We start from the raw sequence: 27382 nt of genomic DNA, 5'->3' as shown, positions 1-27382 counted from the left end.
TTGATGCCTGGCAAGTTTCTGTAGCCAGATCTTCTGAACTAAAATTTCTATCAACTTGATGACTTTGAAACTCCCTGTGTGCCTTTGCCAGCTCATTTGTAAGTGCTTCAGAGAGTTCTTTAGCATTTGGTTTAATGCAAACAAACAAAGGGATTTCTGAGAGCACCTGAGGGATTTTCAGCTCAGCCAGGCTGAAAGGCAAAGTCAAAGCTGTGTCCAGCCATGACAGCTTAATGCATCCCTAGCTGCCTCAGGGGTTAACATGATTATGGCATTGGAGTGATTGAGGAGGAATGCAGCACTCACCTCCTTCAGCCCTGTTCTGGGGGTGAAAGAGTGCTGCTTAGATCTGTTCTGTGGAGGATGTTTATCTTTCAGCTCATGCTAACACCTGTGCTGTAACTGCCTGGTCTGAGACTGACCTCGGTGCTTTGTGCATCCTCTCCAGTTATGTCAGTAATTGCCTGGCAGAGGCTGGGTTGTGGGTGGGGGAGCAGGTCTGAACAATCTGTTGCCTTTCTGTCTGGTTCAGTGGCTTGGTGCCCCTGAACACCAGCATGCCACTTGGGTGCCAGCTGCAGCAGCTCTAGTGAGAGAGTGACATCTTCCAAGCTCTGTGCTTTCCATGAAGCCCCTTGGTGCCCTGCTGTGCTCAGGCAATCCCAGCACTTTTCAGCTGGTTAATCTGGAGCAGGGCACCTGGCCCAGAGCTCCTTCTTCCTTTGTAACCATTTTCTTAGATCTTCACTCATTTTTATTCCCTAAGCAGAGTTAGGGAAATGCACTTCCTGAAGTGGTCTTGTGAGGAAAGCCTTATACCAAGCCAAATCTCTGATGGGGAATGCATTGACATTGCTTAAAGCACTCTCCAGCTCTGCACATTCATTTGTGACTGCAGGTGGAGTACTGTTATAGAGCAGTAGCTAAAGGGGGCAGCAGGAGGGAGATGTGTAAAATGGCCCTTTGGGGATTGGATAAGGGAGGCAAACAAGGAACCAGCTAACCTTTGGCTTGCTTCTGTCAAATGGAACTGCCTGCACAGATCACATCTGCAAGAACTTCTTTCTTTTGGCCTTCAAATCTCATTCAGGGCTGTTCCAGAAGGGAAAGCTTGCTCCCCACCTTGTTCTCAGAAACACTTTGAGTTTCTGAATGACACTTCAAAACTGCCACCTGATGAAGTGTTCTGTCCCCTCTTGCTGGGTTGGAAGGGTTCTTGTGCCAGCACTGGCTGCTGGGGCTCTGTGGACTTTTGCTCCAGGCAGGCATTGTTCTGTTCTCCACCAGCTTAGCACCACCTTTTGTCTCTTGAAAGGTACTGAAGCTGTAGGGAGGGAGGAGGGCAGAGCTGTCCATGGTTTGAGTTGTGCTTCAGCTTGTAAGTGCAGTTTATATCCTCAGTGCAGCCAATGGTGAGGCAGTGATATTGTTCAGCATGAGTTTCAGAGCTTGCTGATGTCCCAAACCCCATGTCTTCACTTTCACTATGCCTTGGTGAGTGCTGGTCTGGATGGCTGCACTGTCTAGTTCCCATGGGGCTAGTTCACTAATGTCTCAGACACATGAGCTTTTTAGTACCCCTAATAGTGCAAATGCTTCCCAGGAGCAGAGAGCTCAGTGAGCAGAGCCAAACAGGGCAGTTCTTTCACAGGGGGACAGTCAGTAATGGATTGTCTACCTGTGTGACCCCAGTGCATGAGCTGTGCTGGTATCATGTCCTACAGCTGCCAGAACTGATTGCCAGGTGCTACAATTCAGGATGGAAATGGAGACTTTCCAGTACCTGAAGGGTGGAGAGAGGCTGTTCACTAAAGCCTGCAATGATAGGATGAGGTGCAGTAGTCTCAAACTAGAGCAGAGCAGGTTTAGATTGGATGTTAGCCTCATGGTGCAGAACTTGTTCCTGTTGGAACACTGCAACAGGTTGCCCAGGCAGGTAGTTGGGGCCCCATCCCTGGAGGCATTCAAGGTGAGTCTGCACAGGGCTCTGGGCAGCCTGATCCAGTGGAGGATGTCCCTGCTGAGTGCAGGGTGGGTTGGACTGGATGAGCTTTGGAGGTCCCTTCCAACCCAAACCAATCTGTGATTCTAAGAGTTCCTTTGGCCTGGCTCAGCAGGCCTTAGGGACCCAGCCAGTCAGGAGTGTTGTTTTCAGACCCACTTCTAGCCTCAGTAGTTCTTGCTCCCTATCTTATCCTTCTGTCTTTCATTTCTTTTGCCTTCAGCTTTCATAATGCCTTCATTCATACTTGCTTTGGTGACCCTTCTCTTTTCCTTCCATATTGACTTTTTCAGCTTTACCACCCTCAAATATGTTTGTGTGTGTGGCTGGCTTTGCACTTGGGAACAACACAACTGAAGTCCCTAGACAGTGCCTCATAATGTACTGTTAGTCTGGGGAAAGAGGGGACAAAACCTGTTGTGATGCTTGGGAGGAGATCCCCAGGTGTACCTTTAGTCTCTGTGTGGCCATCTGCCAGCAGCTCAGAGTGGGTGCTGAGCAGACACTGCTGCTGCACCTGCCTGAGGCTGAGCTGCAGACACAACCCCCCTTAGCTGAGTCAGCAGCATGGAGATGTGAAGCCTCTGGCAGGCTCTGGGTGTTGAGCAGACACTGCTGCTGCACCTGCCTGAGGCTGAGCTGCAGACACGACCCCCCTTAGCTGAGTCAGCAGCATGGAGATGTGAAGCCTCTGGCAGGCTCTGGGTGTTGAGTAGACACTGCTGCTGCACCTGCCTGAGGCTGAGCTGCAGTGAGCAGCAGCAGCTAAGTGCCCTGCTCTGCTGCAGTGTGCCTGTGTGGGGCTCCCCCTTCACAGCTTTGTGCTTGCCTGAGCAAAGGCAGCTCTTGGTGTTGTCTGGGGGCTGGAGGGGGTGATGAGCATGGCTCAGCCAGAGGTGGAACTTCCTCACTGAGAGCTGCTGTAGGCTGCCTGTCAGCTCGTGGCCTGTCAGCAGTGCTGTAGCCCGTGCTGGCAGGCTATCAATCCTTTTCCTGTCTTTCTGTGCTTAGACTAGAGAGAGTTGTGGTTTGGAGCAGAAGGGGCAATTAGGGTTTAGAGTATTGCTAGAATCATTATATCACTGTCGTTGGTCCTGGGGTTGCCAGGCCTTTTCTGATTATCAGATGCAACAAATGACGTCCAATTTTATTGACCAGTTTGGCTTCAACGATGAGAAGTTTGCTGACCAAGATGACATTGGCAAGTGAGTATGACCTTCAACTGCCTTTGGCTACGGTCTGGGGTGCTCTCTCTTTGGTTTGCTGTTTGGCTGTGGGTTTGCTGATGAATAAAAGTCTTCACTGACGTGAGGCGGTTGCTGTCCTTGGTATCGTCTGTGTGCATTGGTAGAAGGCTCCCTGCAGAGTCTACAGAGGAAAGGGAGAGCTTCTCTTCTGTTGGGTGATGGACATCATCTAACTGCTGATGTCCTCAGGAGTTCAGTTAAGCTGTAGATAAAAATGAATGCAGTGCTGTGCCTTTTGTGCAAAAATTGGAGCTCCAATCCCCTGCTTACTGTTGTCAGTAATGGGGATGTGGCTTGCCCAGGAGTGTAGTCACTTAAACCCCCCCTTCCTTTAGACCCCTCTCCTGCTTTGCAATGCAGTGAGGGGAAGAGGAGCAGCAGTACCTGTTCTGTTAAACATGGCTAGAGAAGGAATCTCCTGACTCCTCTCAAAGTCTGAGAGCATTCCCACTCTTCCTCTTGGTTCCAGTTTTGCTTCCCTTTGTGATTTAGTTTGCCCAATGCTATTTTTAATCCAAGACATGTTTGTGCTTACACTTATGAAACTACTTGGTGTGTGAAGCTGTGTAAAGTCCCAGCAGAGTGTTCTGTTTGCAAAAACCCTAGTGACTGCCTTAAAAAAGAGATTCCAGATACTTTCCTTTAGGAAGCAGGAGCTGGTACTGCATTTCCCCTTGCTCTCTTGCTGTTGGGAAGCTCTCTGTAGAGCAGTGAAATCAGTGAGGTGTCAGAACTGCTAACAGAGACCTTTGCAGGAGTTGAAGCAGACTGTAGTCAGATGAGACATTCTTTGGCCTCTTTTTTTCCCCAGTACAGGATTTGAGATTTGCTCATACAATTTCAGTCATGCTTGCTGAGGTTTGCTGTGTCCTCACAGCTAAGCACAGGGGAGACCATGCTGGCTTGTGTTCTCGTTCCAGGCATTGGGGTTAGCAAGCTCACCTGAGTGCCAGGCCTCCTCAGCCTGTGTTCTGTGTGGGAACCTGCTTTGTCTTTAATCTTAATTTCTTAGATGACTGGAGAATGAGAAAGCTAAGAGCAATGAAGTGCAACACTTTGTTTTACTGCATGCATCTACTTCTTTTGTAGTGTTTCTTTTGATCGGGTCTCAGACATCAACTTTACTCTCAATACCAATGAAAGTGTAAGTATGTCTCTTAAACTTGGGTGGCCTCAGTTTTGGGGGTGGTTCTTCTCCTTACTTTTTGGGGTAGTCTTTGGGAGATAGCTCCCCTCTCTTGTAGCCTGATGCTTTCTCACTGGAAGCCACTGTTGGTGTGATCAGAGTTCAACAGAACTGCTCTGGTTTAAAATGCTGGGTCCGAGAGGCAGCCTGTGTTGGTTTCTGCGTGCTGCACCCTGTGTTCGTGAGCAGAAGCTGTTTCAGTCTTCCACTGAGGTTGTGGTGACAGGAAAGCAAGGACTGACACTTCAACCCTGGATGTCAGCTGCCACTTGAGCTGAAATGAGCCCCCTACAGACAATAAGGCTGCAGTACTTGGACTCTTTGGCTGAAAAGCTCTTCCAAGCCCTTCGTACGTGATGGGCACTGCTGGCTGTGCTGGGGTGCTGCGCTCACCTTGGCGGTAGCTGAGTAAAACAGATACTGCTGAGTATTTTCCTGCCAAGCTGGCTGTTGTGCAGGCACTCTGGTGTTCTGCTGCTTTTAGAGAAGAGGGCTTTCCCCACTGATCAGAGCTTGGCCTCCAGAAGAGGCTGGTGCTTGCGAGATGCCTGCTGCTGGGAGCAGTCAGCCCTAAGCCCGGCTGTGCCCTTCGTCCGCAGGGCAACATCGCCTTGTTCGAGGCCTGCTGCAAGGAGCGGATCCAGCAGTTCGATGACGGGGGCTCTGATGAAGAGGACATCTGGGAGGAGAAACACATTGCATTCACACCAGAGTCCCAGAGGCGCTCCAGGTGAGGCTTGCTAGCTGCACCCTGAGCCCTCGGCGCTGAGCCTGCCTCTTAGCTCAGGCTGGCTGTCAGTGCGGGCTGTGCAGGGTGGTCAGAGATGGCTGCAGGCTGCCAGCCGTTGTGTGCAGAGCACAGCAGCAGCCCTGCATGCTCAGCTCTTCCTGCACTTAAGCTCTTGTAGCTTGTTCTTCCCCTCTGCTTTTAAACCTGCTCAGCCATTCTTGCCTTGGAGGAGGCAATCTGGCTGCATCCCTCTGCAGGCCTGGCTGTCCTCCCTGCACCACTAGTGTGCTTGTGGACAGAGCTGCCTGGGAAACTGCACTGTGCTCAGGGTCACCAGAATTCTCAGGGCTTTGCAGCTTTCCCTGATACTTACTGGAGTTCTTCCCCCAGAGTAGCTTTGGCTTCTTTTTACCTTCTTGTGCTTGAGCCACATGCCTGATGTCTTTCTCCCTTGCAGCCTTCAAAATGCATCCTGCTAACACATGCTGGCAAAATCAGCTCTTTTGTCTTAAAGCACTCTTGCTTGCTTAACATGAGGTGTTTCAGGGACACCCTTACCTCCTCATTGCTTTTTGTCAGTTGTGCTCACCAGGAAGGGAGAGATGCCCATAGGGCTGAAAGTTTGCATGCAGTTAAAGAAGATGGACTGGAAGAGTTGAGGTCTTAAAACCTGGTCTAGTTGAGAGGTGTCCCTGCCCATGGCAGGGAGGTTGCATTAGATGATCTCTAAGGCCTCCTCCAGCCTAGGCTGTTCTGTGATTTTATGATGAAAACACATTTGCTAGGTTTAGTGTTGGATTTTAAAGTAAACCAAATTGTCTTGCTGGATTGGTGCTGAAGAGAGCTCTGTTCTAGCAGGAAGAGCCCAAACAGACCAATATCAGTACCCAGATCTGATTCCTGGCCTTTTTCTGTGCCCTTTCCCATGGTAGGAACAGAATCAGTCTTTTGCAGATTGGGGGGGGGAAGGTAGCCTCTTTACATGATCAGGTGAAAGACCTTGAACCTTGGGGTTTGGTTTTTGGCTGCTTTTGCGGAAGAAAGGAGTGGGATAGGAACTGCTAACAAATGATACCTTGAGCTGTCAGCAGTTCTGGCTCTTCAGCCTCCTGAGCATTTGGCTGTGCCCAGGTTCTGCTGCTAACCCCAGGAGGTAAACTGTCTCTTTGTGTTCAAGCTCGGGCAGTACGGACAGTGAAGAAAGCACAGATTCTGAAGAGGAGGATGGAGCCAAGCAAGACCTCTTTGAGTCACACACCAGCACAGAGGACAAGATGGAAGTAGACTTAAGTGAACGTATGTAGCTCTCCTGCCAGCTGCTTGGGTTGCAGAAAAGTCTTTGTGGGAGCTTTCCTCCTTCACACTTCTCCTTCCAACTACCTCCAAGTAACCTTTCCCACTCTAAAGACTTGCTTGCAGCAGAGCATGTGAATGGTGGGAAGCTTGAGTTCCTCACAGCTCTTGAGTCAAGTTACTTAGTCTCTAACATTAATGTTTCTACTCTTCAAGAGAAAAAAAGGAGGAGGAATCAGAAAAGGAAGGATGAAATGTAATCATTAAACATCCTGAATGCCTGCAGGACCTGTAGGTGGTTAATGTCCAAACCTAAAGTCTTACTTTTACTGGGAGCCCTTCAGGCCAAGTATTTAGTCTAACAGTGCTCCCTTACCTACAGGAGCCAGGTGAGTCTGCACTGGTCTGGTTTCATGTGTGAATGAAAGACACCCGGAAACCTGGCTGATGCCACGGGCTTAGAAATGTTCAGGTGCAAGTCAAAGCAGAGTAAAGTGGCTTCAGTTAAGCTGGCAGTAGCTGTGGGCAAAAGCCCTGTGTTTGCCTAGGCTGTAAGGAGCTGCACTGAAAGAGAAGGGGAAGGTGAAGGGGGGTTGCTTTCCTTTTGTCAGATGGGTGTCACTGGCATCTCTGTGTTGAGCAGGTGTTGATCCCTGTGGGTCTCCTCCCACGTCTACCTGGGTTGGAATTTCTAACTGCTAGTCAGAGCTTCCTTTTCACCCTGTCCTTTGTATGTAAGTGTTAATGAATTGCATTTCCCCTGGGGAGGTGAAGTCTCCAGCGTTGCCCTGTCCTAACCTAGGTGCTGCTAAGTCACAGATGCTCCCAGAGTGAGAATTCCAATGAGTATTTGAAGCTGTAAAAAGCCTTAAGCTTTCTGAAAACTAGACATGGTGTTCATGCATGAGTGCCCAGGGCTGAGCTGAGATGCTCACTTTCTGTGTGTGCAGGAAAATGCACAGGAAACTAAAAAGAGGGTGGAAACCCCTCAGAGTTGGGGGTGGTGGTGGTTGGGTTTTGCTGCAGAAATCAGTTTTGACAAGTAATAACAAATGTTGCTGTTTGAAGCCAGCTGATGCTTGTGGTGCACTATGGTCTCTTGGGGTTACTCTGCAGATAAGCTGCATTGATTTTTTTACTTGCTCTTTTATTCAGTGGAATCCTCTGGGTGCCTGTCTTTACAACTCTGCTGTGCTGGCAGAGCTTGGTGTTGAGGGGAGGCTCCTCTGGGGCACTGCATGGAGGATTCTCCTGCATCTGCTGGGAGGCCTCCTTATGGGCTGTGCTGCTCCTCTGTATGGATGTAGAGAGTCAGTGTTAGGCAGGTGTGCACTCATGCTCCTCACATGCATGTTCCTAATGACCCTGTTGATGGCTTTTCAGCACCAAACTGGTCAGCTAATTTTGATGTACCCATGGAGACCGCCCACGGTGCCAATCTGGATTCTGTTGGGTCTGATGTGTGGAGTACAGAAGAACCTATGCCAGCAAAAGAAACTGGCTGGGCCTCCTTTTCTGAGTTCACATCCTCCTTGAGGTAAGAATGCCAGTGACTCAGGGCATGTTCTTTGCTGCTAAAGGCAGTGGCACCAGCAAGGGCTTCCTTGGGCTGCCTGTCTCTTCCCAAGCTGTGTTGATGTTCTGGTGGTGTCTGTTCATGTGGTGTCCAAAGAGCCTCCTGTATGCCTTTGTGAGAGCCTCAGAGGCTGTGCTGGCATAACTGCATCTTTGTGTCATTGTTTGAGAAGGTTTTTAAAGAATATTTGGCTCCTTCAGGAGTGATCTCTGCCCAGAAGTTGGACTGGGATTGTCTTTATTTATCTATTGTAGCCTGAGCCCAGTGCAAGGCTGAACATGGGCTGGTGCATGTAAAGGTCATCACATGTCTGGGGTGATGCTGTTTCGTGGACATTAGAAAACAAAAGAGGTTTGGGACTGTGTTTTGTGCTGGGTTTGTTTTCACTGGTTCTTGCAGAGCCATGTGCAGTCCAGGTCAGGCTGCTAGGCACTGTTCTGAGACTGCCTGGGATCCTTTGCTTTCCACATGGAAAGTAAATACTCTGTGCAAGAACCTAATCAGAATTAGAGGGCTTGAGTTGCCAAACACCAGCAGTCAGGAACTGATCCCTTCTCCAGGAAGATTTGTCCTGGCTCTCCACTGTCTGAGCATTGAGCAGCTTGGGTCTGAAAGCAGGCTCTTCCCAGCAGCAAGCAGAGCATTGCTTCATGCTTCAGGCAGGGAAGTTGGTAACAGAATTATGGGCTTGGGAAATGAAGACTTGGAGTTGCCACATTAGTGAATGTAGAAGGTGTTCTGTCAGTGCTGAGCAGTGTTCCCCATGGCCAGGTCTTGCCTTTTCTGTTCCCTCAGAATGAAGAACTTGTGGCTCTGCTGTCTTGTGTGTGGTTCAGTAGGGGAGGATGCAGTGGTGGTGTCAGCAGCTGACAACCACCTTTCAAGTGGCAAGGAGTGCATTTAGGAACCCAGTTCCAAGTGCTGGAAGCATTTTGAGGAGCTGGTGGTACTTGTGTGCCCTATTTAGCAGGGCTATGTCCATTACTGCTTGGCATCAGACCCAGGCAAGGGCAGAGAGCCCCCAGCCCCACATCTCCCCCTCCTCAGTTCTGGGGAAGTTTGCATTCCCAAACTCCTTTTGCCTGTGTTCCCAAGACTGCTACACACAAGCTTGCTGCCATTCAGCTTCCATAGAGCTCTGGTACAGGACAATGCCCTTGGGAGAACTTTGCATCCTGCTTTGAAACCTTTCTAAAGTTTGGGGTCTTTCACTTTATTTGCAGCTCAAAAGATTCCTTAAGAAGTAATTCTCCTGTGGAAATGGAAACAAACACAGACCCAATTGATCCCTTGAGTGCAAATGCACCTGCTCTTGCAGCACAGCTAGACAGTAAGTACACTGCAGCTAGGAATGCAGACAGAGGGAGCTGGAAAAGCTGCAGCCAAGAAAGATCTCGCTGAGGTTTTAAACTGCAGGATCCCAGAGGCCTCTCACCTGGCTCTGCTGCTGTTCTGCTGGGTCATGGCAATTCCCTGTCACAGAATTTGTGAGCCATTGAGAAGTTTCCCTTTAACAACAGGAGCCACTGTTGCTGCCACCTCTTGAAAGCATGCATGTCATGAGCAGGGCAGCATTGCAAAGCAGCCAAGTGCCCTCTCTGAGGGTCCTCATTTATAGCAGCACTGAGCCTCTAGCCTCTTCCTATGTGGCAGCAGCCCAGCAACCTCAGTGTGTCCAGACTTAACTCTCCTGCACATGTGCTAATGAGCTCTTGGTCTGTGGCTAATAGACCAAGGAGTGCAGGTGAGGAGTCCAGGGAGACCACTTCCTGAAGGCTTGTCTGTACAGGAAACTTGCAGCCAGATTGGCACTCTGAGGGCTTGTCAGGAATTCGACTGCTCTGCTCTAGCCCTACTGAAGCCTTCCCCAGGCAGACCTCTCACAGTAGTATTTTCCAACTGAAGTCACTGTGTGGCATGGAGAGGAAAACCCAGAACCATTGCACACTGACTTCTGAAGCCAGCTGCCGCTCCCTTCCCCGCCCCGGGCGCTGTGCCCCCGCCGGGCGCCGTGCCGCTCCCCCTCCCCGCCCTGGGCGCTGTGCCCCCGCAGGGTGCGGTGCCGCTCCCCTGCCCCGCCCCAGGCGCTGTGTCCCCCCCCGGGCGCAGTGCCGCTCCCCCGCCCCGGGCGCTGTGCCCCCGCCGGGCACGGTGCTGCTCCCCCGCCCCGGGCGCTGTGCCCCCGCCGGGCGCGGTGCCGCTCCCCCTCCCCGCCCCGGGCGCGGTGCCCCTCGCTTGTTGCAGGGAGTTGCTTCCTCTCTCCGGGAGCACCCCAGGGGCCTACTGGAGTGCAGCTTTCCTTCGCTGCGGCCGCCTGACAGCGTAGCTGCAGGGGCGGCGGTGCCTAACCGGCTGTGTGTGCCTAGCCCCAGGGAGCGTCGCCATGGAGGCCAGCTCTGACGAGGATGACACGGAGAGCGCGGACAAGGTAACGGAGACGGTGATGAACGGCAGCATGAAGGAAACCCTGAGCCTTACCGTAGATGCTAAAACTGAAACGGCTGTCTTCAAAAGGTGAGTGCCTGCCCTGGGAGCACTGCCTCACCGCAGCCAGCTCTGCAGCGCTGCTTCCTCAGGCTCCAGTTAGAAAGCTTCTAGAGGAGTTGTTGGGTGAAGTTACCTCCGGCTGGTTGTTACAGCGGGTGCCTGTCCTTACCAGGCCTCTGTCTGAGTGGAAGCCTGACTTGGCTTCTTCCCCTGATGCACCTTCCTGTTTCTGTACAGTGTCTGATGAATGTCAAAGCTTAGCCTTTGAAATGTTGTTGGGAACTTGGATTGGACTTGTGTTCTCCTCATCCAGCTGAAGTCCAGCCAGGCACCATGTCCCAGAGTAACGCATCAGGCATTCTGGGTGATCAGTCTTGGTGTATGGATGGCATCAGATGGGTGGCACACTGAGTTCTGGGACAACTGGCAGAGGAAATTCCTGAGCTGTGGCATCCTCTGTGTCAGGGGCTTGGTTCAGGAGTAAGTCTGACCATGTTTGATTCCCCAGGATTCTGTGTGTCAACCCTGATCCTTTTATGGGAGTGAAGCACCCTCTCTGTTTGTCTGTTGGAGCTCACCTGCTCTTGTGACCATCAGCTCACTAATCCAGCTGTGCCTTTGAGTATTAAAGCTTTGTGTAGGGAAACAGGCTGCAAACAGCCTGACCTGCAGAAATGGTTTTGCCTTTGTTGAAGCTGATGTGTTCTTCCCCTTCTCCCCAGCCTTAACAAATGCTGTTAGCAGTGTGGCATGCAACCTTCTGCTCATTCTTCCAGAATCATTCCCTAGTGCAGAAAGAGATTGTCCCTGTGCCTTGGAAGCTGCTTAAAAAACTTCCAGTCTTCCTGGTAGGAAAAGGCTTCTCCTGTTACCTTGCCCTTCCTGGGGTAGTAGGTGAGTGACTGCAGGAGACAAAACACAACAGCTGTCAGCTGCTCTTGCTGCCGTCCTGCTGATTACTGAAGCAGTAAATGATAACTCTGCTCCCCTTTGGCACCTGACTCAAGTTCTGCTCTTCTCAGGAGGGAGATCAAATGGCTGCTGTTAGCAAATGGAAGCAGAGGAGCTGGAGGGGGGGATTGTAAGTCAGTGCAGCCTGCTGTGGCATGGAGCCATAGTGCCTTGCTGACCCAATAAATGATTCTGAGTCTTGGAGAACAGTTTTATGTGGTCTACATTCCTACTGTGTTAGATGATTACAGCCAGATTTAGTGACCCACCTGTGGTCAGGCCTGATGGCTTTTACCTTCCTCCTGAAACTGCTCTACTTCACACATGCTTTAAAGTTCTGTAGCTACTGACACTGCTGCAAAAGCTAACAGCAGGAGGCATCACCTGGAGGCAGTTGAGTTCTTGTACTTACAATGACACAGCAAGAGAATGTAGACTTGCTCAGGTCAGAAGGGATGGCAAAAGATCATCTGGCCCAACTTCTGATGGGGAAGGAAGCCCAGGTGAGATCATCTAGCACTGCCCAATTGCCTCTTAAGCCTCTGGCAATGGGGACTCTGGCATCTTGATTTAGAAAGGGGAGATAAGGAAGGTGTAGGAGGCTGAAAGGTGAGTGCTTGACTACAGGGAGTGTTCCACTCTGCTGGAGGGATGTGGCATTGCACTGAGCCAGTGCTCACATGGTTTCCTTTAAACTGACTTCTAAATATGGTGAAATAAGAAATGGGATTGAAAAGTAGCATTTCCTGGGAATAACTGCCTAAGATGATGCTGGGGAAAGAAAGTCTAGACTAAGGGACAGCCAGAAGAGTGGCAGGAGGTCCTGCCCCGGCCTCTGCACCTGGGGGAGGGGATGCTGCCAGGCCTGAGCTCTGTACAGTGCCTGCCAGAGGAAATGGATACTGCTGACAATACCCAGTGAGGGGAGGAGGAGCACAGTGAGCACAGCTGATGGGTGGAAAGCTGCAAAGCACCAGGCTGCCCCTTTGCCAAGGGTGAAGAGAGGAGGAGGCCAGGTCTGGTGGTGGTGGTGGTGACAACTGCTTTGTCTTCAACAAACAGAGAGCAGCAAAGCAGAGGAGATGAGGAGGTCAGAGGGGGAAAACTGGCCCTCGATGAGAGAGTGCCATGCAAAAGACAGTATTTTTACAGGCTCTGCAGGCAGGAGGAGAATGGGAGAGAGAGTCCTTGACATTTAAAGGATCCATTGAAAGGAGAACTATAGGAAGACAAATCGGCAGAGGAGAGTGCCCTTAAAATGTTCCTGACTTGCTGCAGAACTAGCTTTGTTGCCACAGAGGTGTAAGATTGGTGGTGGTGTCTGCTTCAGAGCTCCCTTGTAACCCTTTCTTGCAGGTATATGGTCACATTTGTATTTCAGTACCTTCAGAAGGGTGTGGCTGGGGTGGCAGAGGGTGAAAGAGGCAGAAAAGCTTTGGTTTTGAGGCAAACCAGGAGGGTTTGCTGCCGCTCTCTGAGGCTGCCTGCTCGCGTCAGGACACCTGGCTGTGAGCCTGCTGCCTTCTCCCTGAACTCCTGGGCTTGGCCTCCCAGAGGAAGCTCAGTAAATGGGTTGGGCTGCACTTGTTGCACCATGTAACCCACAGCTGACATCTCCCTGTGCACTTAGCAGGGGCTCAGTAAAGATGCTGCTGAGTTGGTGACCCTGCTGCTGTGTTTGGTGGACAGACTTTGTTAAGCCAGTTTCTGAGGGAATCTTGAATTTCTCTTATACTTTCTTCCATTTTTGCATACTTCTGGCTTCAGAGTGTTGAAATCCTATCGGTATGTACAGCCCAGGGTCCTGGCTGGCCCTGTCACTGCCCCTGGCATCACACATTCCTCACTGCCCTTCTCATCTCCCCTGTGAGCGCTGTGTCTGCTGCCCTGGGGCTCGGTCTGGGGGGATTGAGCACCATCGGTCTCAGCTGCTTGTAAAGTCTGAAACCCTCTGCTTGGTCTTCATGTTGCAGTCATCATTTCAAACCCATCTGCATGTGAAATCCAGCCCTGGCTCCACTTGCCTGACACTGCCCTGCAAGGAAACTCAACTGAAATAACCCCTTTGCTCTTTTGTCTTTCCAAGTGAGGAAGGAAAACTGACTACCTCGCAAGATCCTGCTTGTAAATATGTAGTAGAAGAGAACACAGAGGTTGCAGAAGAGACCCCTTCAGCTCTGCAGCCTGCTAGCAACAGTCCAGATCAGAGGTAACTGTACTCCCTTGTGGTGGTGGCTTGCATGTTTTGCTGATAGGATTGATCTGAAGGGAGTTGCTGGGAGCTCAGCCCAGGCTGAACCTGTGCTTGCCTGTTGCTGAGAGCGTTTCTGCTGTCCTCGGCTTCCAGACTCAAGTTGCTAACACCTGAGCTGCCTTATACTGTTGTCTTCCCTGTTCTGGTTTGTGGGGTGTTACAGTAGGGAGTTAGATGCTTATAAAAAAGCAGGGGGAATAAGTTTGTTATCCTGAGCAGTGCCACAGGTTAGGGGTTGCCAGCTTCTCACCCTGTGCTCTGGAGGCAGTCCTCTAATGCAGCTGGGTGGGATGGGAATGGTGCCTTGAGTCCTGCTGGTTTGATTGTGAATCAGGTCCTGTTTGCAGCCTTGTCCTCATCAGGTGGCACTGAAGACTTCTGGTGGGTTTGGAGAAGACTTTACCAAGTACATCAATGCAGCCTGGAGCAGCCTGCATTGCTCAGCATGGAGGGAGGAAAAGCTGAGCTTGCTTTAGGCAGCTTGGCTGCTAGTGCAGCCCTGGAGGAATTCAGGAGAGAGTTCTGAGGGGACCCCCACAGACAGCTGATCTTGCATTGGTGTTTCTCCTGCATTTTGCTTTCTCCACAAAGACACTAGGCAGTTCTTTCCTTGCCTGCTGAAGTGCCCATCTGGGGCTTTCTTGCCTCCTGGTTACAGTAGTGTGGGGACTTAATCATCTCCAGGTCTGCTCTTCAAAACATGGAGTGCCATGAATCACCAAGTGTCAGACATGCTTCATGCAGACTTGTGTCTGAGCTAGCTTGTAGACTGCTCTCAGACCTGGATTCATCTTGGTCTTGAAAGCCTAAAACAACAGAGAGCTTGAAGCAGGTGAGGAGACTTCACCTTTGAAGGCAGTAGCCAGTGAGGAGCTTGCCCTGCAGCTTGGGTATTCATAAGTACTCAAATCTAGCAGGAGCTGGCTGCTTCCCTAGCAGAGCTCATGGCTTGTTGGGCATCAGGTACAGTCCCACAGGTCTGTTTCCTGGTGGTAAGGCAAAGGGTGGTGTGCTGCCATTTCCTTCTGGCTGTCATTCAGGGGTGCCCAGAGCAGCTGTGCTGTCTTGGAGAAGACTCATGTGAGTGGAACACCTAAGTGTGTGCTGACTGAAGCCCGAGTAATCCATGGGGGCTGCTCCTCTTGCTGCAGGGCATGCCAGGGACGTGCATGCTGCCTTCTTGCTGGGGAGTGGGAGCAGATTCTGAAGGCAGACAGCAGTTTGCTTGGTTATAAAGCAGTTCCAGGAGGCACTTTTGCCTTGCAGGGTAAGGATGATCTAGAAAATCAGAGGTCAGAGTACACCAAGGCACACAGATTGCTCTGGATCTGCGTTGTCCTGACAGCTTGAAGCTGTCTCTTGACTTCAGTAGGTTCTAAATGATTGTCAGAGAGTTGGGGGATTTCTCAGGCAGCAGCAATGGTTTTAAGGCTTCTTGGCTGCTGTGCTGTAGGTCTGGCTTGGCAGGGAAGACCAAAAAAAATCACAAAGAGTTGGAGTCTAGCTCTGCAGACAGCCCAGGACTCTGCTGCCCGTGCTGCTTGCACTGTGTGCAGCCCAAGCAAGGTGCAGTCACCTTTGACAAGTTCAGGTCTGGTTTGTCATCCCATTTCAGCTGCTCTCTTACCTCTGGTCCTGGCTGTTACACAAACACTGCTGCCTTTTCCTGTGACCCAGAGGGTGTGAACCCCATCCATTTAAGGAGGAGGTGGGTTCTGGTCAGACAAACCCAACCCTGTGTGCTGGGAAAGCCATAGATCAGTTCACAGCCTCTGCCCTCTGGAGGCACCATCCCCTCAGTGCTGCTGAGCCCTCTAGGGCAGGGAGGAGGCTGCAGACACGGCTGGGAGGCAGCAGAGGGCTCCTGGTGCTCCTGCTTGGCTGGGGTGCTTTGGAGATGCAGGAACTGCTTCCACCCCCAGCTGGCTGCAGCAGGTGAGGGGCAGATCCCCTCCCAGGTGTGAGGTGTGGCTGCAGCAGGCTCAGGGCAGATCCCCTGCCAGGTGTGAGGTGTGGCTGCAGCAGGTGAGGGGCAGATCCCCTGCCAGGTGTGAGGTGTGGCTGCAGCAGGCTCAGGGCAGATCCCCTGCCAGGTGTGAGGTGTGGCTGCAGCAGGTGAGGGCAGATCCCCTCCCAGGTGTGAGGTGTGGCTGCAGCAGGCTCAGGGCAGATCCCCTCCCAGGTGTGAGGTGTGGCTGCAGCAGGCTCAGGGCAGATCCCCTCCAGGTGTGAGGTGTGGCTGCAGCAGGCTCAGGGCAGATCCTCTCCCAGGTGTGAGGTGTGGGTGCAGCAGGCTCAGGGCAGATCTCCTCTCAGATGGTTGTTACAGCTCCCCACCCCTCGTGCCCCTGGGGCCAGTGAGCAGTTTCCCGAGTGGGTCTGTGGCTGGGGGCCAGCAGCTGTGGTCTCTTTGGGTCCCTGCTCTGCTGTGGACTGTGTCCAGGCAGTGCCCTGTTGCTGGGTGCCTGTCAGCCCTGCTGTCCCTGCAGCCCTCATTGCTTACCTTCCAGGTTTCTCTGCGGTGTTCCCTGTGCCTAGTTCTGCCTCTGCCTTGTCTCTGTCCTGTCCTTTTCAAAGAGCTCAACTGGGGCAGTCCTGCTGGCCATGTGCATGCAGAGCTGCTCTGATGTACTCTTCAGAGGAGAGCAGGCACAGCTCACTCCTCTCACATGCAGTTACAAATGCTCTGTGTCTTGGATGGTGACCTTCAGGTGCATCCAGCAGGCCTGCACTGAGTGGACCTTGAGGCCCTGCAGTGTTCTCCTGCACTGCTGGTTGATGTCCTGATGTGTGTGCAGAGCAGCTGAGCCCACCCTGCCCCTCACCTCCTTAGCCAGCAGTGTGTCTGCTGCTGCTGGCTTCCCTTGGCAGCACTGCTCCTTGCTGTCCTCCAGGCTCCTCAGGCGAGAGGCTGCCCCTAAAAGCCTTTGAGAGAGCCCTCTGGAGATGGGGCAGGGCTGGGCTGGGTGGCTTGGGGCAGGGCTTTGCTCGGGTTGGGTTGGTTTTGTTGGCTGTTCTGGGGTGGGTTGTGGGTTGTTGGCTGGCTGGCTGGGTTGTTTGTTGGGGGGGGTCACTGGTTGGTCTGGGGAGTGGTTGTGGGGGGGGTCACTGGTTGGTCTGGGGGGTTGTTGTTTGGGGGGGTCACTGGTTGGTCTGGGGGGCTGTTGTTTGTGGGGGGGTCACTGGTTGGTCTGGGGGGTTGGTGTTTGGGGGGGGTCACTGGTTGGTCTGGGGGGTTGGTGTTTGGGGGGGGTCACTGGTTGGTCTGGGGGGTTGCTGTTTGTGGGGGGGTCACTGGTTGGTCTGGGGGGTTGCTGTTTGTGGGGGGGTCACTGGTTGGTCTGGGGGGTTGCTGTTTGTGGGGGGGTCACTGGTTGGTCTGGGGGGTTGGTGTTTGGGGGGGTCACTGGTTGGTCTGGGGGGTGGTTGGTTGGGGGGGTCACTGGTCGGTCTGGGGGGTTGGTGTTTGGGGGGGGTCACTGGTTGGTCTGGGGGGTTGCTGTTTGTGGGGGGGGTCACTGGTTGGTCTGGGGGGGGTGTTGTTTGTGGGGGGTCACTGGTTGGTCTGGGGGGCTGTTGTTGTTTGGGAGGGGGTCACTGGTTGGTCTGGGGGGCTGTTGTTGTTTGGGTTTCCCTGGGGGTTTGGGTTGGGCTTTCTTTAAACTCTCAGAGAATGGCAGAGGCTGAAAGGGACCTCAGAAGAGAGTCCAACTCCCCTGCCAGAGCAGGATCACCTAGGACAGGAACACATCCAGATGGGTCTTGAAAGTCTCCAGAGAAGGAGACTCCCTGAGCTCTCTGGGCAGCCTGCCCCAGGGCTCTGTCACTCCTACAGCAGAGAAGATTCTCCTCTTTACAACGAGGGCAGTGCAGCACAGGAGCCCTGGAGGCCCTGCTGCAGATGTTCAGACAGATCTTGCCTGTGGGTTGTGGTCTGTTTGTTTGGGTGGGGGTCATGTGTGGGGTTTTCCTGTTGTCTCAGCTGCTTGTTTGGAAGTGCAACCTTAAGTACTGCTGGCACAACTGCTGCCTTGCAGGGTAAGATTTGGAGCAGCATCTGCAGTGCTTTCTATTAGTGATGCTCCTGAGGAGATGTGGCATCTCCAGGGACCACTCAGTAGCTCAGTTAATGGAGAGGAGACACTCTTCAGGGTGTGCCCAGGCCAAGGGCTGTGCTTAATAAGGCCTCAGCAGTGCTGGACTGGGGAAATAACGGGACAGCCACGTTATCAGAGGAGCTGTAGCTGGGGTCAGGGGTTGTTGGGCTGGGGCTGAGGGTTGTACCTGACCAGAAGGGTCCAAAATGGGAATCACAGAACCACAGAGCTGGCAGGGCTGGAAGGGAGCTCAAGGCTCAGCCAGCTCCAACCCCCTGCCATGGGCAGGGACACCTCACACCACAGCAGGTTGCTCACAGCCACCTCCAGCCTGGCTGCAAACACCTCCAGGCAGGAGGCTTCCACCACCTCCCTGGGCAGCCTGTGCCAGGCTCTCACCACCCTCCTGGGCAACAACTTCTTCCTCACAGCCAATCTCAATTTCCCCACTTCTAGTGCTGCTCCATCCCCCCCAGTCCTATCCCTCCCTGACAGCCTCCAAAGTCCCTCCCCAGCTTGCTTGGAGCCCCCTGCAGCTCCTGGAAGGCCACCAGAAGGTCTCCCGGGAGCCTTCTCCTCTCCAGCCTGCACAACCCCAACTCTCTCAGGCTGTCTGCAGAGCAGAGCAGCTCCAGCCCTCTGCTCCTCCTCCTGGCCCTGCTCTGGACACCTTCCAGCCCCTCCAGAGCCTTCCTGGCACAGAGGCTGCAGAACTGGCCCCAGAGCTGCAGCTGTGGTCTCAGCAGAGTGGAGCAGAGGGGCAGAATCCCCTCCCTGCCCTGCTGGCCACACTTCTGCTGCTGCAGCCCAGGCTCTGCTTGGCTCTCTGGGCTGCAAGTGCTCACTGCTGGCTCCTGCTGAGCTTCTCCTCCCCCAGCACCCCCAAGGCCTTTCCTTCAGGGCTGCTCTCCAGCCAGTCCTCTGCTCCACTCTGCTGAGTCCACAGCTGGAGCTCTGGGGCCCGGAGGATCTGCTGGAGATAGGCAGGCAGTGTGAGCTTGCAGCACAGAAGGCCAAGGGCAGCCTGGGCTGCAGCCTATAGCAGTGTGGCCAAAGCTGGAGAGAGGATCCTGCCCCTCTGCTCTGGGGAGACCTCAGCTGCAGGGCTGGGGCCAGATATGGAGCCCTCAACACAGGAAGGGCCTGGAGCTGATGGAGAGGGTCCAGAGGAGACAACAGAAGTGATCAGGGGGTTGGAGCAGCTCTGCTGCAAGGGCAGGCTGAGGCAGCTGGGGGTGTTCAGCCTGGAGAAATGAAAGCTCTGGGGAGGCCTAATAGAGACCTTCCAGGTCCTGAAGGGGCTACAAGAAGGCTGCAGAGAGACTGTTCCCAAAGGCCTGCAAGGACAGGCCCAGGGGCAATGGCTTCAGAGCAGATTGAGATTGGATGTGAGGAACAAGTTCTGCCCCAGGAGGCTGCTGGAACCCTGCAGCAGGCTGCCCAGGGAGGTGGCTGAGGCTCCATCCCTGGAGCTGTTCCAGGGGAGGCTGCAGAGGGCTCTGGGCAGCCTGCTCCAGGGGAGGATGTCCCTGCTGGGTGCAGGGCTTGGGCTGGCTGAGCTCTGGAGCTCTCTTCAGCCCATGCTGTGCGTCTGCACTCTGGTTACAGCTCTTTCCATGTCTCTGCTCTGCAGGCCTGACCAGCACAGCCCCCTGGAGGCGTCTGCCAACGGCCCTGTATGATGGCGCTGCCCCTGCCCGGGCTGAGCAACACGAACTGATTCTCCAGGGCTCGGTTGGATTTCATCTAGACCCTGCTGAAGCCAGCCACTGCTGCACTAATTTCACAAGGGATCAGGACCAGCAACCTTTCTATTCTAGATTTTAAGATATTGTACAGAAATTCCTAAGTGTAAAGATGCTGCGAGGAGCCCCGGGGCCCGCCCCGCCCCCGCCCCGCCCGCCGGCGCGGCCCCGCAGCAGGGCCCCGGCCCGGCCCCCGGCGCCCCGGCTGTACTGTTACTAGAGCTCAAGCGGCTGTAAGAATAGTTTTATAAGAAAAAAAGAATGAATACAGAAGTGTAATGTATTTGAGACATAACTCTCTGCTGATTAGTGTGACCAAAGCATTTAGCAGTTTTCATACCTTTTTCACCTTGTCCAAAGGAAAGAAGCAAACAAGAGGCAGTTCATCCTCTGAGCTGCCCTCCAGCTGTTCTTTTTGGTCCTTCTAGCTGACAAAAGTGATCTCCAGGAGGGTTTTTTTCCCCTGTTGTTTTCCTTTTTTTGGTGTTCAGCATTTTACAAGAGGTTTTTTAATCGGTAATTGTTTTCTCCTGTATTGTTTGAAAGCCAGATCAAAGATGTTAAGTCTATGGGTAGAGGTTTTAAGTATTTATTGCTACGACTTAGTTGACAAATCGATGTTCCTGTAAAGCCATAACGTTCTGTTAAGTCTCCTTCGCTTGGGCAGCCCCTGCCGGTGCCACACCGGAGCCTCGGGGGCCGCAGGGCTGCTGGCTGAAGCGGTTCGTCTGCCTTTAAGCCCAGCCCCGCCGGCGCCCAGCCCCGCCGGCACAGCCTTGCAGAGCCACCGGCGGCCTCCCAGCGCCGCGGAGAGGAGGCAGAGCGATGCCCGTGCCGCTGCCGGGCTGCCGTTGGAAGGGAGAGAGTGGGTTTGGAGCCGGGTCTTGGCAGCAGAGCATGTTACTATTCCTTTCACTGTACTGATCCGTGTGAGGCTTTCATTTGTATGTCCTCTGAGCCAGCCCTTCCCCGGCTGGTTTGTGTATATATATAATGATGATGGAAACGAAGTCTGTGTAATTTATAACTCTCTGCCAGTGGAGAATTCCAGCAGCCTTTTCCAGCACACAGCAGCAATATGCTGGGTATTGCCACACTGTCAGGTGAAAGGGTTAAAGCACTTCACCTCCTCCACTTTTAGATGCAAAGCCTTTCTCCTCTGTGTGATAGTTCCCTTCCTTTCTTTTTCTATCCTTTGTTTTGAAAGCCAAAAGGACACTCTGAGCACTGGCCAACGATTCCTTCCAGGAGGCAGCCCCAGGGAGATGCCTGAAGGTGACACTGCATACTGAAAGAAACAAATCCCACCTCCAGGCCCCACTCCTGCGACAGCATCGCCCTGCTGCTTCCTCCTTTGCATTTCCCATTGGTGCCACTGGGCAGTGCAAGCTGTCAGGAGCTGCTCTGTTGTGTGAGAGGCGAGGGGGGGAAGCTGCTCTAGGTGGAACTGGTAGCTGTGGTTGCCCTTTTCGTTATACTTTATAAATGATGGAATCCAGAGAGTTTGGACCTTGTTTCTTCTTCAGTTCAGCGTTCCTGCCAGCTCAGCTTGAGTGTTTTGGTATGAGCGTTAACCCTGGCAGCTGTCCCTGCACCTCCTCTGCTCTGCCTTTGGACAAGCAGCTGTGGAGACCAAGCCCTTCCTCTCACCAGGAGAATTGCCAGCCAGGTAGGAGTTCCAGCTGCGGGAGAGCAGCCTGCTGCTGCCTGACATCTGCTTAACATTTGTAAGGAATGAACCTTCTGTCTTCTCCCTGGTGGAGCCTGCTGCCCTTTGGGAGCAGGCTGCATTGCCTGGCTCCATAGCCATGAAGAGTGCAGCAGCTCCTGGAGGGAAATGAGGTAGAGCTGCAGCCGGGCCCCGCACCCGCAGCCGGGCCCCGCGCCCGCAGCTCGGCCCTGCCTTCACCTGTGGATGAGTTGGCTTCCCAGTCCACTCTCCAGTGCACTTGGAGCTCAAACTACAAAAGCAGGATTTAGTCTTTCCTGCCTCCATTTCTGGTATGAGAGGTGTGAGGAAGGGCAGTGAGTGGAATTCACCCCTCAGGGTGCTGCCTTTTGCCTCAGGGCTGCAATAGAGGTCACCAAGGGGGCTTGGCTTGCCTGCTGCTGGCTGCAGTGGTCTCCAGGAGTCTGCCTTGCCATGGCATTTGCTGTTAGCTTGAACAGCTTATCACAGAATCACCAAGGTTGGAAGAGACCTCAAAGATCATCAAGTCCAACCTGTCACCACAGACCTCGTGACTAGACCATGGCACCAAGTGCCACATCCAATCCCCTCTGGAACACCTCCAGGGAGGGTGACTCCACCACCTCTGTGGGCAGCACATCCCAATGGCTAACAACTCTCTCTGGGAAGAACTTTCTCCTCATCTCCAGCCTAAACTTCCCCTGGCACAGCTTGAGATTGTGTCCTCTTGTTCTGGTGCTGGCTGCCTGGGAGAAGAGACCAACTCCTTCCTGGCTACAGTCCCTCTTCTGGTAGTTGTAGAGAGCAATGAGGTCACCCCTGAGCCTCCTCTTCTCCAGGCTAAGCAACCCCAGCTCCCTCAGCCTCTCCTCACAGGGCTGTGCTCCAGACCCCTCCCCAGCTTTGTTGCCCTTCTCTGGACACCTTCAAGTCTCTCAATGTCCTTCCTAACCTGAGGAGCCTAGAACTGGACACAGGACTCAAGGTGTGGCCTAACCAGTGCTGAGCACAGGGCACAATGACCTCCCTGCTCCTGCTGGCCACACTCTTCCTGATGCAGGCCAGGATGCCCTTGGCCTTCTTGGCCCCCTGGGCACACTGCTGGCTCCTGTTTAGGCAGCTGTCAATCAGCACCCCCAGGTCCCTCTCTCTTTGGCAGCTCTCAGCCACTCTGCCCCCAGCCTGTAGCTCTGCCTGGGGTTGCTGTGGCCAAAGTGCAGCCCCTGGCACTTGGATTTGTTGAATGCCATCTGTTGGACTCTACCCATCTGTCCAGCCTGTCCAGGTCCCTCTGCAGAGCCCTTCTGCCCTCTAACTGACCAACATCTGCCCCCAGCTTGGTGTCATCTGCACATTTGTTGATGACTGACTCAATGTCCTCATCCAGATCATCAATGAAGATGTTAAAGAGCACAGGGCCCAGCACTGCTCCCTGGGGCACACCACTGGTGCCTGGCTGCCAGCTGGCTGTGGCACCATTCACCACCACTCTCTGGGCTCAGCCTCCAGCCAGTTCCTAACCCAGCTCAGAGAGCTGCTGTCCAAGCCAGGGGCTGACAGCTTGGCCTGGGGTGTGCTGTGGGGGATGGTGTCAAAGGCCTTGCTGAAGTGCAGGCAGACCACATCCACAGCCTGCCCCACATCCACCAGGCAGTCACCTGATCATAGAAGGAGATCAGGTTGGAGAGGCAGGATCTGCCCTTCCTAAATCCATCTTGGCTGGACCTGAGCCCTTGGCCATCCTTCAGGTGTGCAGTGATTGCCGCCAGGATAATCTGCTCCATCACTTTCCCTGGCACTGAGGTCAGGCTGCCAGGCCTGGAGTTTCCAGGTTCCTCCATCCGACCCTTCTTGTGGATGGGGACCACATTGGCCATTTCCAGTCACCTGGGACCTCATCTGTGAGCCAGGACTGGAGGAAAATGATGGAGAGCGGCTTGGCAGCTCATCTGCCAGCTCTCTCAGCACCCTAGGATGGATCCCATCCGGTCCCATGTACTTGTGAGTGTCCAAGTGGCTCAGCAGGTCCCCAACTAATTCCTCATGGATTTCTGGGGCACTACACTGCTCCCCGACCCCATGGCCCAGCTCAGGAGGCCACTCCTCCTGAACTCCTGCCTTGCTGTTAAACATTGAGGCAAAGAAGGTGTTCAGGACCTCAGCCTTTTCCTCCTCTGCAGTCACCCTGTTCCCCTCCAGGTCCAGTAAGGAGTGCAGGTTCTTCCTGCCCTTCTTTTTAGTGTTGATGTATTTGTAACAGTGCTGTTTGCTGTCTCTCACAGAGGTGTTCAGCTTCAGTCCCAGCTGGGCCTTGGCCTCTCTAATTTTATTCCTACATAATCTAACAGCTTCCTTGCACATACCTGGAGAAGCCTTCCCCTCCTTCCAAAGGTGATACAGCCTCTTTTTTCCCCTTACATCCTCCAGGAGCTGCTTGCTCATCCAGGCCCAGAGCCTTCCCCTGGGCTCATCTTTGGGCATGTGGGAACCGCCAGTTCCTGTGCCTTCAAGAGCTCCTCTTTGAAGCAGCTCCAACCCTCCTGGACCCCTTGGCTCATGAGGGCTGCTACCCAGGGGACTTTACAGACAAGTTTCTTAAACAGGCTGCAGTTTGCCCTCCTGCAGTCCAAGGTGAAGGTTCTGTTGGTGCTCCTCCCTATCTCCCTGCATATTGAAACCTTCACTATCTCGTGGTCACTGCACCCTGGGCAGCCTCCCACCATCACCTCTCCCACCAGCCCTTCCCTACTGGAGAGCAGCAGGTCAAGCAGAGCCTGGCCCCTGGTAGGCTCACTAAACAGCTGTGTCAGGAAGCAGTCCTCCATTCGCTCCAGGAACCTTCTGGACTGCCTCCTCCCTGCTGAATTAAGTTCCCAGCAGATATCTGGCAGGTTGCAGTCACCCACAAGGACAAGATCTGATGGTCTTGAGACAGCCTCCAGTTGTTTGTAGAACACTTCATCAGCCTCCTCATCCTGGCTGGGTGGTCTGTAACAGACTCCAACCAGGATGTCAGATGTGTTAGGCCTCCCTCTGATTTTAACCCACAGGCTCTCAATCCCTCATCCTCCACCTCAAGTTGTGTGGCAGAGAGTGACTCCCTAATATACAGAGCCACCCCTCCCCCTCTTCTCCCTCTCCTGTCTCTCCTGCAGAGCCTGTAGCCCCCCAGTGCAGCACTCCAATCGTGTCTGTTGTCCCACCATGTTTCTGAGATGGTGACTACATCACAGTCACCCTGATGGATCAGGACCTCCAACTCCTCTTGCTTGTTGCCCAGGCTGTGTGCATTGGTGTACCTGCACTGCAGCTGGGTTCCTGACTTCTCAACTGACCCTACCTTGTGCCCTACTCTTTCCTCTGCAGAGGGACCGATTGCCTCACCCACCCCCTTCAGACCTAGTTTAAAGCCCTCCTGATGAGCCCTGCCAACTCCAGTGCCAGGACTCTCTTACCCCTTCTAGATAACTGCACCCCATCAGGACCCAGCAGGTCAGGTGCAGTAAAAGTTGCCCCATGACCAAAGAACCCAAAGTTCTGCCTCTGGCACCATCCCCTGAGCCAATTGTTGATGGTGTGGGTTCTGTTCCTCTCAGTGTACTCCCCTGCCACTGAGGGAACTGAGCAGAACACCACTTGAGCTCCTGCCCCATCAATCAATTGTCCAAGGGCCCTGAACTCCTTTTCCATTGCCCTGGTGCCCTTCTTGTCAGTTTCCTCCCTCCCAGCTTGTGTTACCAGCAGAGGCTAATGGTCAGAGGCTGGATCAGCTTTGGGAGTCTCCTTGCAGTGTCCCTAACCCCTGCCCGGGTAGGGAGCAGAGCTCCCTGTGGGATGGGTCGGGACGACATATGGGTCCCTCAGTACCCCCCAGGAGAGAGTCCCCAACAACTATAACTCTTCTCCTCTTTGTGGAGCTGGTCCTTATAGCTGGTGGGGACTGCTTGGCCTCAGGCTCCCCTCAGGATGGCTGCTTCTCAGCCCTCTCATCCCCACTGCCCTCAGCCTGCAGGCCCTCATACTTACTATGCAAGGGCAGCGGAGGAGGAGGAGGAGAGGGCCGGGGTGGATTCCTCTTGCCAGCCCTGGCAGGGACCTGTATCCATGCCTCCCTGTTTCCAGGGACCCTTCCCTCAGCAGGGGAGATCTGCAGAGCCTGCTCCCACAAATCTAACTCCCTTTTGCTTTCCCTTATTGACCTCAGCCTAGACACCTCCTCCTTCAGCTCTGCCACCTCCTCCTTCAGCTCTGCCACCTCCTCCTTCAGCTCTGCCACCTCCTCCTTCAGCTCTGCCACCTCCTCCTTCAGCTCTGCCACCTCCTCCTTCAGCTCTGCCACCTCCTCCTTCAGCTCTGCCACCTCCTCCTTCAGCTCTGCCACCTCCTCCTTCAGCTCTGCCACCAGGCTGAGGAGGAAGTTCACCTGCTGACACCTGGCACAGCTGTTCTCTCCTTCCCCCTCTCTTCCAAGTGCCAGGCTGAAGCACTCTCTGCAGGTGGCAGCCTGGACTCCAGCATGCTGATGCAGCAGCTGTCTGGGCAGACGCTGGTTTTCTGCCCTTTGTTGAGTGACGACCATAGTTCAGAGTGTGGTTGGGTTTTGGTTGTGGTTGGTTTGTGTGGCTCCCGAACCTCCCTGGGCAGGCTGCGAGAGCAGGATCCTGCCGGCCCCCCCTGCCGACCAGGAGTCCTCCCGACCCGCAGAGCCCTGCAAGGAGAGCCAAAGGCCAGGCAGAAAGCTCTCGGCTCAAGCGGAGCGGTGTCGAGTGCCGGTCCCGCTTGGCACTCAAGCCAACCACCTCCCATGCCCATGGTAACGAGGCTGCTATGATCCAGTTTGGGTTTTCTTTCCCTAAAGCCTTTTTCCCTCCCAACAGCCTGGAGATGGTTGGCTTCGTGTCTCTGTTGGGGAAGGCAGGAGCAGGGCCAGCTCAACCCTCATGCATGTTGTGCACACCTGTCAGGAGAATATTCAGTACAAATCAGAGCATCACAGAGCTGGCAGGGCTGGGAGGGAGCTCAAGGCTCAGCCAGCTCCAACCCCCTGCCATGGGCAGGGACACCTCACACCACAGCAGGTTGCTCACAGCCACCTCCAGCCTGGCTGCAAACACCTCCAGCCAGGAGGCTTCCACCACCTCCCTGGGCAGCCTGGGCCAGGCTCTCACCACCCTCCTGGGGAACGACTTCTTCCTCACAGCCAATCTGAATCCACCCACTTCTAGTTCTGCTCCATCCCCCCCAGTCCTATCCCTCCCTGACAGCCTCCAAAGTCCCTCCCCAGCTTGCTTGGAGCCCCCTGCAGCTCCTGGAAGGCCACCAGAAGGTCTCCTGGGAGCCTTCTCCTCTCCAGCCTGCACAACCGCAACTCTCTCAGGCTGTTCTCAGAGCAGCTCCAGCCCTCTGCTCCTCCTCCTGGCCCTGCTCTGGACACCTTCCAACACTTCCAGATCCTTCCTGGCACAGAGGCTCCAGAGCTGGCCCCAGAGCTGCAGCTGTGGTCTCAGCAGAGTGGAGCAGAGGGGCAGAATCCCCTCCCTGGCCCTGCTGGCCACACTTCTGCTGCTGCAGCCCAGGCTCTGCTTGGCTCTCTGGGCTGCAAGTGCTCCCTGCTGGCTCCTGCTGAGCTTCTCCTCCCCCAGCACCCCCAAGGCTTTTTCTCCAGGGCTGCTCTGCAGCCAGTCCCTGCCCAGCCTACAGCAGTGCCTGGGATTGCCCTGACCCAGCTGCAGGACCTTGCCCTTGGCCTTGTTGAAGCTCCTGAGGTTGTCCTGGGCCCAGCTCTGCAGCCTGCCCAGGTCCCTCTGGATGGATCCTTCCCTCCAGCTGTCAGCAGCACCACACAGCTTGGTGCTGAGGGAGCCTCAGAGCCACTGCCCAGGGCACCAAAGATGTTCAACAAGCCTGGTCCCAGCACTGATCCCTGAGGGACTCCACTTGTCCCTGGCCTCCACTTGGCCATGGCCCATTGCCAGCCACCCTTTGGCTGCAGCCTTCAAGCCAGTTCTGTGTCCACTGAATGCTCCTTCCCTGGAACCCTCCTGCCCCAGCCTGGAGCCCAGGATGTGCTGTGGGGCAGTGGTGAAGGCTGTGCTCAGCTCCAGGGCTGTTGGAGTATGATGGA

The 27382-nt window shown here is 54.1% G+C and overlaps 1 protein-coding gene across 10 annotated transcripts in view; it reads left to right on the top strand.

Moving 5' to 3' along the window:
• Window positions 1–21066, top strand: part of PPP6R3 (protein phosphatase 6 regulatory subunit 3) — a 60854-nt gene extending 39788 nt beyond the window's left edge. For 3 of the 10 annotated variants that reach the window (XM_068166654.1, XM_068166655.1, XM_068166658.1), the window contains 10 exons: window positions 3110–3207; window positions 4339–4393; window positions 5035–5165; window positions 6343–6461; window positions 7842–7995; window positions 9258–9364; window positions 10401–10548; window positions 13240–13257; window positions 13559–13681; window positions 19457–21066. In XM_068166654.1, coding sequence (XP_068022755.1) covers window positions 3110–3207; window positions 4339–4393; window positions 5035–5165; window positions 6343–6461; window positions 7842–7995; window positions 9258–9364; window positions 10401–10548; window positions 13240–13257; window positions 13559–13681; window positions 19457–19505 — 1002 coding nt within the window. In that variant the 3' untranslated portion in view covers window positions 19506–21066. Of the gene's footprint in view, window positions 1–3109; window positions 3208–4338; window positions 4394–5034; window positions 5166–6342; window positions 6462–7841; window positions 7996–9257; window positions 9365–10400; window positions 10549–12624; window positions 12829–13239; window positions 13258–13558; window positions 13682–19456 lie in introns of those variants that run through there. The other 7 variants (XM_068166660.1, XM_068166656.1, XM_068166659.1 and 4 more) reach the window with 5 other exon arrangements.
• The last annotated feature ends 6316 nt before the right edge of the window (window positions 21067–27382 follow it).

This window comes from Melanerpes formicivorus, unplaced genomic scaffold (assembly GCF_026170545.1).
Source record: "Melanerpes formicivorus ecotype bairdi unplaced genomic scaffold, bMelFor1.0.p_v2 SCAF_103, whole genome shotgun sequence".
Classification (NCBI taxonomy): Eukaryota; Metazoa; Chordata; class Aves; order Piciformes; family Picidae; genus Melanerpes; species Melanerpes formicivorus.
This window is presented reverse-complemented; position numbering and strand designations above follow the sequence as displayed.